The sequence below is a fragment of the Ictalurus furcatus genome, chromosome 5 (assembly GCF_023375685.1).
Source record: "Ictalurus furcatus strain D&B chromosome 5, Billie_1.0, whole genome shotgun sequence".
In the NCBI taxonomy this organism is placed as follows: Eukaryota; Metazoa; Chordata; class Actinopteri; order Siluriformes; family Ictaluridae; genus Ictalurus; species Ictalurus furcatus.
The window spans coordinates 7,628,788-7,641,183 of record NC_071259.1 but is presented as its reverse complement, the minus strand read 5'-3'; the positions used below and the strand labels follow the sequence as shown (position 1 = coordinate 7,641,183).

Here is a 12,396-nt window from a genome sequence, read left to right as displayed (position 1 = left end):
ACAAAAACAGAAGGATGGGTTGTCCTTCAGTCTGTAGGTCCAAGGCTTCTCAGACATGCTTCTTCACACCAAACGTTTCAAACCTTACATGGATTTAGTGGTGCAATGGTAGCTGCTTTACTATGGCTGAGATGAGTTGAAGCAGTGTGACCTTTAGCAACTTGCAGTTGCCGAGGATCGCAATATAGCATGTTTGTATGGGAAAATTTAGGCAAAAAGCTTCCAATTTGACTAGCTTTTCTCTAGACTAGCTATATCAAATTCCTATTTAACAGGAGCACTTATCCTGCCTACTCTGAATTTGTAGTCTGGATTATGAACCAAGCCTATAAGCAGTCATTCCACATAATTAGTCCATTCCATTAGCAGTTCAGTTGATGAATGTACAAGCATGATGGTCAAGTGACCTTCAATGAACATGTAAAAAATATATGGAATGACAGGTGCTTCTATATGACTTGATTGACAATCAATGGCCTTGACAGATTTTGAAAATATAGACATGAATTTTGAAAAATAGGGAGAAAGGTAGACAGACATAACTGCATTCCAAGATTTAGACATAATTTGCAGTGTGAGGGCACCTTGCATCACACCACTGAATCCCCATGTAAAAACTTAGAGCTGTCATGCCCCATCACCAATATCTATATCTTACCAAGTTTCAAGAGTATGAAAACAATATTTATATTATTTAAAATTGTCTTGGGATGGTCACAGCAGCCCCAAAGTGAACACTGCATCACACCACAGGACAAATCTTTGTCCAGCCAAACGACACAAAAACACATGCAAAAGACAAAAAAGTCAAAGTGCAGTAGTAATAGATGGAACCAAATAAAAAAAAAAATGCAAGTTGTGTTGAATGCATTTCATAAAATCTTGCCTTCTGACTCAAGGCCTATTAAGCTTTAAACTTTTATGCCCCTTAAATGTGTAACGAAACCAGTCTTCCATTTGGTCTTTGATCAAGATCACATATAAGCAGTTAATATTAAAGCTAACCAGATGAGTCTATTATAACACCCACACCACTGATGGAGTGCTTCTTGCATCAGACATGTTGTACATTCAGCCCTGCCTGACAGCCCATCAGCAAGTGACAGGTGTGTTTACTTATATATTTACAAAGAGACGGAATGTTCTGTCTGTCACATCCTAGACCAAGTCAACATCATACAACTGAATGCATTTTAGGCTTTCAGGAGCAAATGGATGACCACAAAATGCTCTTGTTTAAAAAAAAAAAATAAAAAAAATATCTATGACCGCACTAGAGAAAAGTTCATTTAAGGTTGTTAGACATAGCTTTTCTGAAGTCTAAGAAGTTTACATAAACATGGATATGATCAGAGAAACTGATACCAAAATCTCTTGATACGCTCCATTCAATTACTGGGAATTATAATTCTAAACTGCTCATCGCTATAACCAATTCTGTGCTAAATATTTTTTACATCATCAGATCATTTACATGTTTGAGCCTCACTCATACATGAGAAAGCAAAATATGATGGTTTAAAATGATGTCTCAGCAGACAGGAAATTATTTCAGAGTAAATCCACACTAATATACCACAACATGCAAAATCTCACATCCACACACTTCAGGCTCATGAACACAAAAGGCTAGAGACAAATAATGACAGTAGTTTAAGCTGAGAAAGTGACTTCCCTTAAGTACACATGCTCAAGTAAATTATGGCTTGAAAATCTACTATAATTACCAGCTGAGAGATATTTAAAACGCAATGTTTATGTAATGCTGATAATAGCAAAGACGGTTTCTCAGCTTATCTTCCAAAAACATTGCTTAAAAAAAAAAAAACAATTAAAATGGTTCACCCATTTCCTTACCTTTTTCTTGTTCTCCTCTTCCTCCTGCATCTTTACTTGCAATTTCCTCACCATCACCTGCCTCTTCCACTCAGGAATGGGTCTGCCTTGTTCATCATGGGTGGGCACCAGGGCCTCTATATCCACCAGGCTGGACTTACGCGTCTGACCTGAGGCACTGTTACCATTCACCACAACAGGCAGCTGATCATAGCTCTGTGATGTGCTCATCTTCCGGGAAGAACTGCCAAAAGCCGTAGGATTTGTGGATGTAGATGGGAAAGTGGGATCAGATGTTTGTTTTGTCGATTGGACTGCATTGGACTGAGGTTGTGGCTGCCACTGAGGTTGGGGCTGAGATTGGGGCTCAGTTTGGGGTTCCGATTGGGACTGAGGTGGCGACGCTGGACTTTCTTCCTGAAAAGGGAAACATCAGTAGGGTTAGATTTATAATGGAATTATATTTTAACAATCTAAATCTGATCAAAATGTGACAATCTTAATCTCAGTGAAAATGACAAAAACTATTTCCAGCATTTACAAATGTTTGTAAGTAAAACAATTACAACCTAATAATTTGCTAACTACTCCTGTTTCACATTTTTTGGATGTAATTTGTTCCTGTAAATAAAGAGAAATAAGAGAAGAGTAATGATGCATTTATGTATACAAATAAATCAGGTACACCTACTATATAATTGCACTATACAGATACACAATTATTGAGTGTTATGGAAGTCCATTTCCCCCAGGTAGAAAAGAAAAAAATGTGTGTTTAAAAAAAAACATTCTGACAGAAGCAGTATGCTGTAATTTTATGTTTATCTCAGAATTTTGAGACAAAGTAAAAAATATGAGATTTGGAATTCAGTGATGGAAAGGGAATGCTAGGATTAATGCTAGGTCAAGTTTTTATAAGTTATTTAGCCAGTGAATCATTGTCAGAACAGCAGAGATACTGCCACGGTGGCGCCACAGTAGCATGTATACAACCTGTTACGTCTTCTCTGATTCTATTACAGCTTCCCTACGTCTGTCCCTATCATGTTCCACTCTCTATGTGCCTCTTTTGTCCCTTTTGGCATTCCAGGTTCCTTACACGCTCTGTGCCTCAGCTTCTTGGTCTCCCTTGTTTGGCAGTCAATTAGTCACACCTGTTCCTTGTTTCCCTTTGATTAGTTTGTCTATGTAATCTTTTTGTGGCCCTGTTCGTGAAGTATTGTCCTGTATGTGTGCAGCCGTACACGTACACACACACACACACACACACACACACACACACACACACACACGAAAAACAATAAATATAAACAGTAATATATGCATATACTAACCCTCACCCAGATAAAATGTTAGGGAACAGCCAGCAGTCATTTCAGGTTCATGACTGGCTGGTCTTTTCTCATTAAGCCTATACCCTTATGTTTTACTGTATTGGTCAAACAAAGAAGGCTGAAGCTATGTATATGCAATAGAGATGACAAGATGAAAAAACAGTCAGTATTAGAGCCATGCAATTCCTAATGACACCTTATACCACCGTTGATATGCTGAATAACTAACAAAAAAGGGGCCTAATTTAACAAGCTGCATAAGAACAAATTTATTCGTAAATCAATTGTGGGAACAATTATGCAAGAAATTTTCATATTCATGTAAGTGAATATGAAATGAATTTAGAAAAATGTACGTATCCTTCTGTACGTATCCTTCAAGAGCTCTTGAGTTTGAGTTAACCTACATGTAAGGAAACCCACTAATGTAAACCTTCAAATCAAACCTGGCGAGGAGTTATTGAGGTATTACACTGTCAAGTTTAAACCGCTTCTTTATTTCAAGTACATACACAAATCTAATGACAATTTTGTGAAACCCAGTCATTTCATATTAATGGTATTAACTAAAGAAAGATCAACATAAAATCCATAAATTTAGACAAATAAACCCAGTCACTAAAATAAGACAAATAAGTGTATGTTCGTTTAATGCTGTGCAATGCTTTAGAAGCAGCACCACGTGACTTATAAATGGCCGATGCAGTATAATCCCGATTGTGCATCGTCCAACACCCTGAATACTTTTCCAACACAGCATCGGGGATTGAGCATTGGGATGCAAGAGGCCAAAGTGTGCAAAAGGCTAAAGTGCTTGGTGTTCATGCTCACCTGAGTACAATATAAATATATTTTCTTCTCCATTGTCATGTCAAACCATTTTCTTTTCACTTACATTTCCTGGAATTCGTCTCCAGATTTGAGCCTTTTCAAGTGTTAAACTGCTTAATAATATTTTTAATTGGTGTAGACATAAGTAAAATAACTTCCACTTCTGCCTCTGAGAATATTTTTTCTTTCACCTGATTGTCCTCTTTTTGCCCTTTCAGCCCTCTGTCTATGGAGTTTTGTTGGTCTCACTAAATGCAAATGAGCGGTGCGGTGTGTGTACTTTACAGGTGATTGCTGTTCATCAACATACGCACAAGTATGAAGAAATGTTTCAGCATTGCCGGAGCTTTTGGAAATCTTGTGGAAAATTTGGTGGTTCGGTTTGGCCCATGACAACGGTGACACAGAGCTTTAATAAAAACTGGTAAATAAGGCTCAAATTCCTAAAAATGGGACTAGTTACTGTGTATTTTCTGACCTGGACATATTTAGACCACAGATTGTGTACTTAATGACAGAATAGCACTTACATTATTCACTGGAGAGCCACCGCTGGAGTAGATGGTTGTGTAACCTTTACTGTGAGGCGTGGGCTTCAGGCACTTCCCGGCTTTAATTTCAGCTAGAAGCTCAGAGTTATCGCCAGTAGGGGACATCATGTTGAAGGATTTAGCGCCTAAGGCAAACACAGGAAGTGTGAGTCAAATGAACATGAGAGAGAGAGAAAGAGAGAGAGAGAGCGAGAGAGAGAAACAAATGTCCAGACACCTAAATCTGAATAACTAAATAACGAAATACACAAAATAATGACCTTTAAATAATGAGTACTATTGTTTATGAAGCAAATCAAATTTTTGAATAAAGGACAAAGATCACTTTGATAAAGCTGTAGTTGATAAAAAGTTGATAAAAAGCTTCAAAATGTGTTTGGTATTCAAAGAGGCATCATAACTATAGATTTTTAAGAAGTTCAAGTTCAACCATTTAAATGAATCATAATTCCTAGATGATGAAACCATTTTTAGGATGGTTTTAATCCTATGACATGATGACAGGCTCTTGAAAAAAATATATACTTTTGCTTTGGAAAAAGACATTAAAGATATATGAACTGTTTTAAAGCAAACAATTCTATTATAACTAATGCATTTTCCCACAAATTTTCAGAATAATCTTGATGCAAGGTGCAAGATTAAGTCATAATCTTCTTACAAAGAGTTTTAATCACATTATTCATTTTAATCACGTTATTTTGGAACATTTTGTTCCAGTTTTGAAACAAAAGACACTTGTCCGTAACATTTGACTGAAAAACAAAAACAACGAACAAATGTGTTCTGATCATTTTAGGGTATTATATGAGCACACCGCAGTTAAATACAAAGACATGTAACTTTACAACAAATTAAATAGTACATTCTTGAGTAAGGCTCCAGAGGATGTGAAGAAAATCTGAATAAGCACTGAACACAAGCAAATTACACAAAGGATCTGCTGAAAGAAACCACAGCCTGCCATATAATCCAATACTGAAATCAAATGCTTAATGTTCTACCACCTCAGTTTCATCCATTTTCAGACTAGAAGCAAGCATTTACATTCCTGACATTATAAAACTTTAAACAAAACTGTACATCACCTTCTGAGTTTGGTTCAGCTGTCCTTGGCGTTCTTACATCCCTAATACTGTAAACTCTTGCTTCTACTTCGAACTCAGTCACAGTCTTTCCACAGAGAATGATTGAAAAAAAAAGGCGAGCTCAGGCTCGTCACAGCTCTGAACTCTAAAGAGATCAGCACTAATCAGCTTGGACAAATTGTAACTCGCTGCCAAATTGGAAGTGGATTTCAAGTCGCTCACCCCAGACTCCCCTTTCTATATTCTCACTCACTTTCCAGCAGTCTCGCATGCAATCGTTCCTCTCTCCCTAATCCTCTCATCACCTTTTCAGCTGGCTCCGATTGCACTTTCCCTTCCCCGCCTCCTCCATTTTAAATTCACTCAAGACCTCAAACTACATATTAAATGGAGGCAGAAAGAACACAGAAATATGCCCACAAACAGAAAGAAGGCAGATGAAATGTACAACATACAAACTTATATTCACAAACACACATTCATCTCACACTTATCCGCATGCCAGTCACAACACACAATACCATCAGTCTTAGTGTCCTGATACATCTTCAGCTTCAAGCACATATCAGTGTGATCTCGACTCGTTTACAAAACGAACAGAAGTGCTGTCCTGGATTCTCACGACAGATGTGTGTGCCATGGTAGAGACCGAACTGATACAGGAAAGAGCATACTGATGAAAGCAGGGTTCAGTCACCAAGGGTAAGTGCTATGATTAAAACCTCTGGATGTTTACAGACCTTTGTAAACTTTTTTTGCTGTGACTCAGTTCACAACATGCTAAAAAAATAAACCTGAAATAAATACAGTTAAAAACATCAAAAATATCATTTATGACTTATGTTTTTATTTTTTAGAACATTTATTTATTGTTCTTTCTCTAACTTGCTGTTATATTTTCAGTTTTGCAACAAATTTTGTTGCTTTAATTTGTTCTACTTTTGATTCTACTTTCTTTCATTTCAGCCAGCTCGTAATTTTCGGGGCTGTTTTTACATCGCTAGAGCACTTTGAGTTACAATGGATTTGTAATTGTTACTATTATTTTCGTGATTGTAGTGTTTAAAAAATCAGTCACACTGTACATGTACTGTACATTTAAAAGTTCTCAACACATCATGTTAAACTTTAAATGCTCTCGCCATGTACAGTATGCTTATTATTGCAAACAATGATTATTGGGTAACACTTTACAATCACTGTTGGATGGCACTGGATTACTTTCACAATTAACATTGATCGACTCTATGGAATGTAGAAAGACGCACTAATAATAAACACCAATAATTTCATCTCAAGGCCATCCAATGATGTTTGTGTACGTAGCTGCATACGACAAATTATATACACAATTTGAAATTATGCTGGTTTAATTCATATTCTTACTTATAGAGCATGTTTGAGTTAGCTTACTCCTACGTGTTAATTAAGAGATTAACTAACAAACATGTACTAACATGTACTTAAGGTGGTCGTTATTTGCGCATAAAAAAATTCACATTGAACTTAAGGTTTGGAACTTAAGCACTTCATTCGTTCGTGATTAGTACATGCCTTAACTCATCTTTAGTTTATATATAAGTAAGTATTAATTCAGGTATAAGTGCATGATTATTCATGTACTGTTATTGTAAATTGTTACCGATTATTGAGACTTTTTTATAGTGCATAGGTTTAAATGTAATACACTGTTAAGACACTAACAAGAGATCCATCTTGAATATTAAAATGATATTCTAAAAAACAATATATTTGTTTTTTAGAATATAACTCTTATGTATACCACAGCGCTGTTGAACTTTCAATTCTGACTGGTCATTGAATTTCTCTGAGAGCAGCTCTGACAGTGGTTCCGGCTGAACGGTTTATAATAATGTGCTCATTCTAATACACAATCTTTTCTAAATTAACAACAGACCTGTAGTTGTACTTGGAATTGTATTGCAGACGTGCCACATAAACAGGCTAACATTAAATAATTGTTGATATGATTAAGATTTCTGTGAGGTTGTTTTACTTTGTTTTTTTGGAAGGAGTCTCCAGTGTCAGCGCTTTGTAACATTCAGAGGTAATGCTGTAACTTTATGTTTTCAGAGAAAGAAAGGACTGACTGGTGAAGGAACGACTGTTTATAGCTGCTATAATGTATGAGAGGAACTAACTTGAATGAAGTGTCATTCTTTTAACTAATAAAAATTGTAGTTCTTGACAAACTGCTGTGGTATAAGAGGAATACAACACTTCAGGCATGCTGTTATAGGAAAATAATCAACTCCAGACTGATAACTGTGACTGAGTTTGCCTCACACCATCCCGTCTTTGATTATTTAGCTATAACAGCATGCCCCGTTGTGTTTTATTCCTTACATACAAACAGAGCCACTGGTAATAAAAGAATATAATCATGACACGGGTCATATCCAAATAAGTTTACAAGAGAACAGGAAGCAGGAAGGACACAGGCATATATATATATATATATATGTGTGTGTGTGTGTGTGTGTGTGTGTTCAGTATCTCACAAAAGTGAGTACACCCCTCGCATTTTTGTAAATATTTGATTATATCTTTTCATGTGACAACACTGAAGAAATGACACTTTGCTACAATGTAAAGTAGTGAGTGTACAGCTTGTGTAACAGTGTAAATTTGCTGTCCCGTCAAAATAACTCAACACACAGCCATTAATGTCTAAACCGCTGGCAACAAAAGTGAGTACACCCCTAAGTGAAAATGTCCAAATTGGGCCCAATTAGCCATTGACCCTCCCCGGTGTCATGTGACTTGTTGTTGTTACAAGGTCTCAGGTGTGAAAGGGGAGCAGGTGTGTTAAATTTGGTGTCATCGCTCTCACACTCCCTCATACTGGTCACTGGAAGTTCAACATGGCAGCTCATGGCAAAGAACTCTCTGAGGATCTGAAAAAAAGAATTGTTGCTATACATAAAGATGGCCTAGGCTATAAGAAGATTGCCAAGACCCTGACACTGAGCTGCAGCATGGTGGCCAAGACCATACAGCGGTTTAACAGGACAGGTTCCACTCAGAACAGGCCTCACCATGGTCGACCAAAGAAGTTGAGTGCACGTGCTCAGTGTCATATCCAGAGGCTGTCTTTGAGAAATAGACGTATGAATGCTGCCAGCATTGCTGCAGAGGTTGAAGAGGTGGTGGGTCAGCCTGTCAGTGCTCAGACCATACGCCACACACTGCATCAAATTGGTCTACATGGCTGTCATCCCAGAAGGAATCCTCTTCTAAAGATGATGCACAAGAAAGCCCGCAAACAGTTTGCTGAAGACAAGCAGACTAAGGACATGGATTACTGGAACCATGTCCTGTGGTCTGACGAGACCAAGATAAACTTATTTGGTTCAGATGGTGTCAAGCGTGTGTGGCGGCAACCAGGTGAGGAGTACAAAGACAAGTGTGTCTTGCCTACAGTCAAGCATGGTGGTGGGAGTGTCATGGTCTGGGGCTGCATGAGTGCTGCCGGCACTGGGGAGCTACAGTTCATTGAGGGAACCATGAATGCCAACATGTACTGTGACATACTGAAGCAGAGCATGATCCCTTCCCTTGGGAGACTGATAACGACCCCAAACACACCACCAAATTTACAGCAAATTTACACTGTAATACAAGCTGTACACTCACTACTTTACATTGTAGCAAAGTGTCAATTCTTCAGTGCTGTCACATGAAAAGATATAATCAAATATTTTTTTGGAGGGGTGTACTCACTTCTGTGAGATACTGTGTGTGTGTGTATATATATATATATATATATATATATATATATATATATATATATATATATATATATATATAGTAAATACTCCCACAAACACACACGCAGGAGAGAGATCTGTGTTGTTGCAGGGAAATGAATACTTACTCTTCCTTTGCCGGAGTGATTCTGGGTCAGGAGTGACAGAGGTAGAGGAGAGATTTCCTCCTTTAGAGCGACCGCATAGAGGGAAAGAAGATTTTGGCCAAAAGAGACACCAGTAGGAAAAAACCCAAGTTCAAGTCCAAGTGAAAGAATACAACAGAATAAGTGATGGAAAGACAATGACAGCAGGCAAGTGACAAATGAAAAAGTCAGGATACAACAAAATGAACATAAGAGGAGCAAGAGAAGAGGAGTGAATAAACACAAAAAGGACAAAAACAAAATTAGTAAATAAAACAAAAATCTGAACCGCTGTTTTTTGCAAATGCGTCACACATGTGCTGATGTAAGGAGTTTGATAAGGATGGAATCTAATGCCAATTTCTACAGCAACACCAAAATTACTAAGCAAGTCTCAGATTTAAACTGATTTCTCTATCCGCAAAAGTGTGTTTCTCAGGGCATCACTACACTGAGTGTATAACACAATTGCATACATTGCTTACATAAGTCCTTAGTCCTTCATGTGTAACAAGTCAATCTATTAGTCATAGTGTTCTTTTGTTCTCAGCCACTCCTGAGGCATTAGGCCTCTTTTGTCGGCTGCTTGTGTATACAACCTGTTCAGGTTCTCATTCAAATTTGTCTAAGGTACAGATGCTCTGAAGAGCAAATGGACTGACTAACACAAAAGCAATGCCAGCTATACAGTGGAGCGTATTTTGTTGACATAATCCTGAACTGAATGGTTTGAGACCGACGTCCCTTGGAAGAGGAGCAATTACGCAAATGGGATAACACTAAACCGGACTTGGAGGTAACGATAGCCCCCGTGCATTAATTCGTAAACGGATATTTGGGAAGCGCAAGCAGGCTGCTCTCATGGTAACAGGGTGAATCTTTAAAATATTTACACCGTCTCCTGACTGGGTTTTACGTCAAATGTGTTGCAGACTGTAACCTAAAGGGGTCGCTACTCGATCTTTTCACACAACAGAAACTGAAGGAACACGTTTCTGTTGCTGCTTTTGTTGCTCAAAAGGCATGAATGAATTAAAATAAAGCATGAATATAATTCATAAATCTGACATAAATATGAATTTGATCTGTGAATAATCACAAAATTCCCATGTGAAATTTAGGGCATGAAATGTATCTTCTTTTTCCTGAAGAGCATTGCTATTTAGCTTATCTTTTTTTTTGCATATTGAAAAATATATATTATATTACTAAAGTGAATGAAATTGTCTGAATCAGTCATAGTAGTTATTGAATAATGTGGTTTAAAATGAATGATAAGCTGGGAGTTTAAGGTGTTAATGCCATCCTGAGAACTTTATGTCACACAATTCACACAAGACAGACAGATTACTAAGATAACTATAGTTTCGCAGTACGGTCACAGACAAACACACAATTTGCCGAGATTTTACAGATTTCTGAGTGATCTCATCGGGTTTGTTTTAATAATTTCTTCTTTCGTTATATCTTTTCAACATATTCTTTAAAAAAAACGATAAACGGAATAAATAAATAACTCTAAAAAATGCCATGAAATTTGCTCAGTATCAGGCGGATTTTCACTACTATCATGCTGATAAAATTAAGGAATTAAAAAAACCCAGAAACTATATCTATAATATGATGATCTCAATAAAGCTTGATATATAATTCATAAAGCTACCTAATGATTGCTTCACAATAGAGTTGACATAAATAACGCTTTCTAATATAAACAAAAAATTATTGTGATATATATTTTTATTTTCAAAACACCTCAAAAACAGTAAGTGGTGACAATTTTTGTTATATTAAAATAAATTTGTTTTCATATGGGAGGAAATTGTCACATTGGCACATTCATTAAAAAAAAGTAGTAAGCATAGACATCATAGATCTGGCTTATATCATTTATTTAACTGACAGAGTTCATTCTTGCCATGCTTTACCAATTTATACAATTTTCCACATTGGATTACTCTGATTGGCTAAGAAGAAAGCTGTTTGTGTGTGTGAGAGAGAGAGTGAGAGAGAGAGAGAGAGAGAGAGAGAGAGACAGAGACAGAGACAGAGAGAGATAGAGAGTATTTATTGAACTTAACAGTGCAAACAAAATTAAACTAAGAATACCGAATTATAGAAATGACATTCCTTTATTCATGGTGAGTGACCGCTTTATTCTGGTCAAGGTCGTGGTGGATCCGGACATCCGGAGCCTATCCCGAGAATTGGACACAAAGCAACAATACACCCTAGATGGGATACCAGTCTATCGCAGGACAAACACACATTCACACACTCATTCACACCTAGGGTCAATTCAGCATAGCCAGTCCATATCGAGACCAGTGAAAAATTTAACTTACTGCCAAGCTCTAGTGCTTGAATAATTTCATTGCTCTATGCCCAAATACACCTGTAGTCCAAATGCTAAGTCTCTGAGAGCAGCTTAACCCAAAGTGGCTAATCAACAGGGGTTGATTGGGATCTAGCTGATGGGGGAGCGCTATTGCTGAACAGTGTGGGGAAAGCATTGTTCGACTAATCTATTATTATCTAACATTCTCAACACTGATATCATGGAAATATGGTTAAAACAAGTATTTGACACAGCTGTTTTTGTCCAACTACATGGACATACTTTAAGTTTTCAGTTTTGGCATCAAAATGCAATTAATTTTACTATTAACTTTACTAATATTAATATAAAAATTTAAATTTTAATAGAGTTAACAATTAATTTTAACCTTAACGCATAGCAAATACTGTATGGACATTCAAATAAAAACAATTTTGTTCATCTCAGTAACGTTACAGGCTGCACCGTTGCAATTTCTATATTCAAGTAACATAATCTTATA

The 12,396-nt window shown here is 37.0% G+C and overlaps 1 protein-coding gene across 1 annotated transcript in view; it reads right to left on the bottom strand.

Annotated features, from left to right (window-relative positions):
* espn (espin) overlaps positions 1 to 12,396 on the bottom strand; it is a 60,642-nt gene that overhangs the window by 13,595 nt on the left and 34,651 nt on the right. The window contains exons 10-11 of the mRNA XM_053624554.1: positions 4,532 to 4,677; positions 1,858 to 2,253 (exon numbers count right to left, since the gene is read on the bottom strand). Of these exons, the coding sequence (XP_053480529.1) occupies positions 1,858 to 2,253; positions 4,532 to 4,677 (542 nt within the window). The remainder of the gene's footprint in view (positions 1 to 1,857; positions 2,254 to 4,531; positions 4,678 to 12,396) is intronic.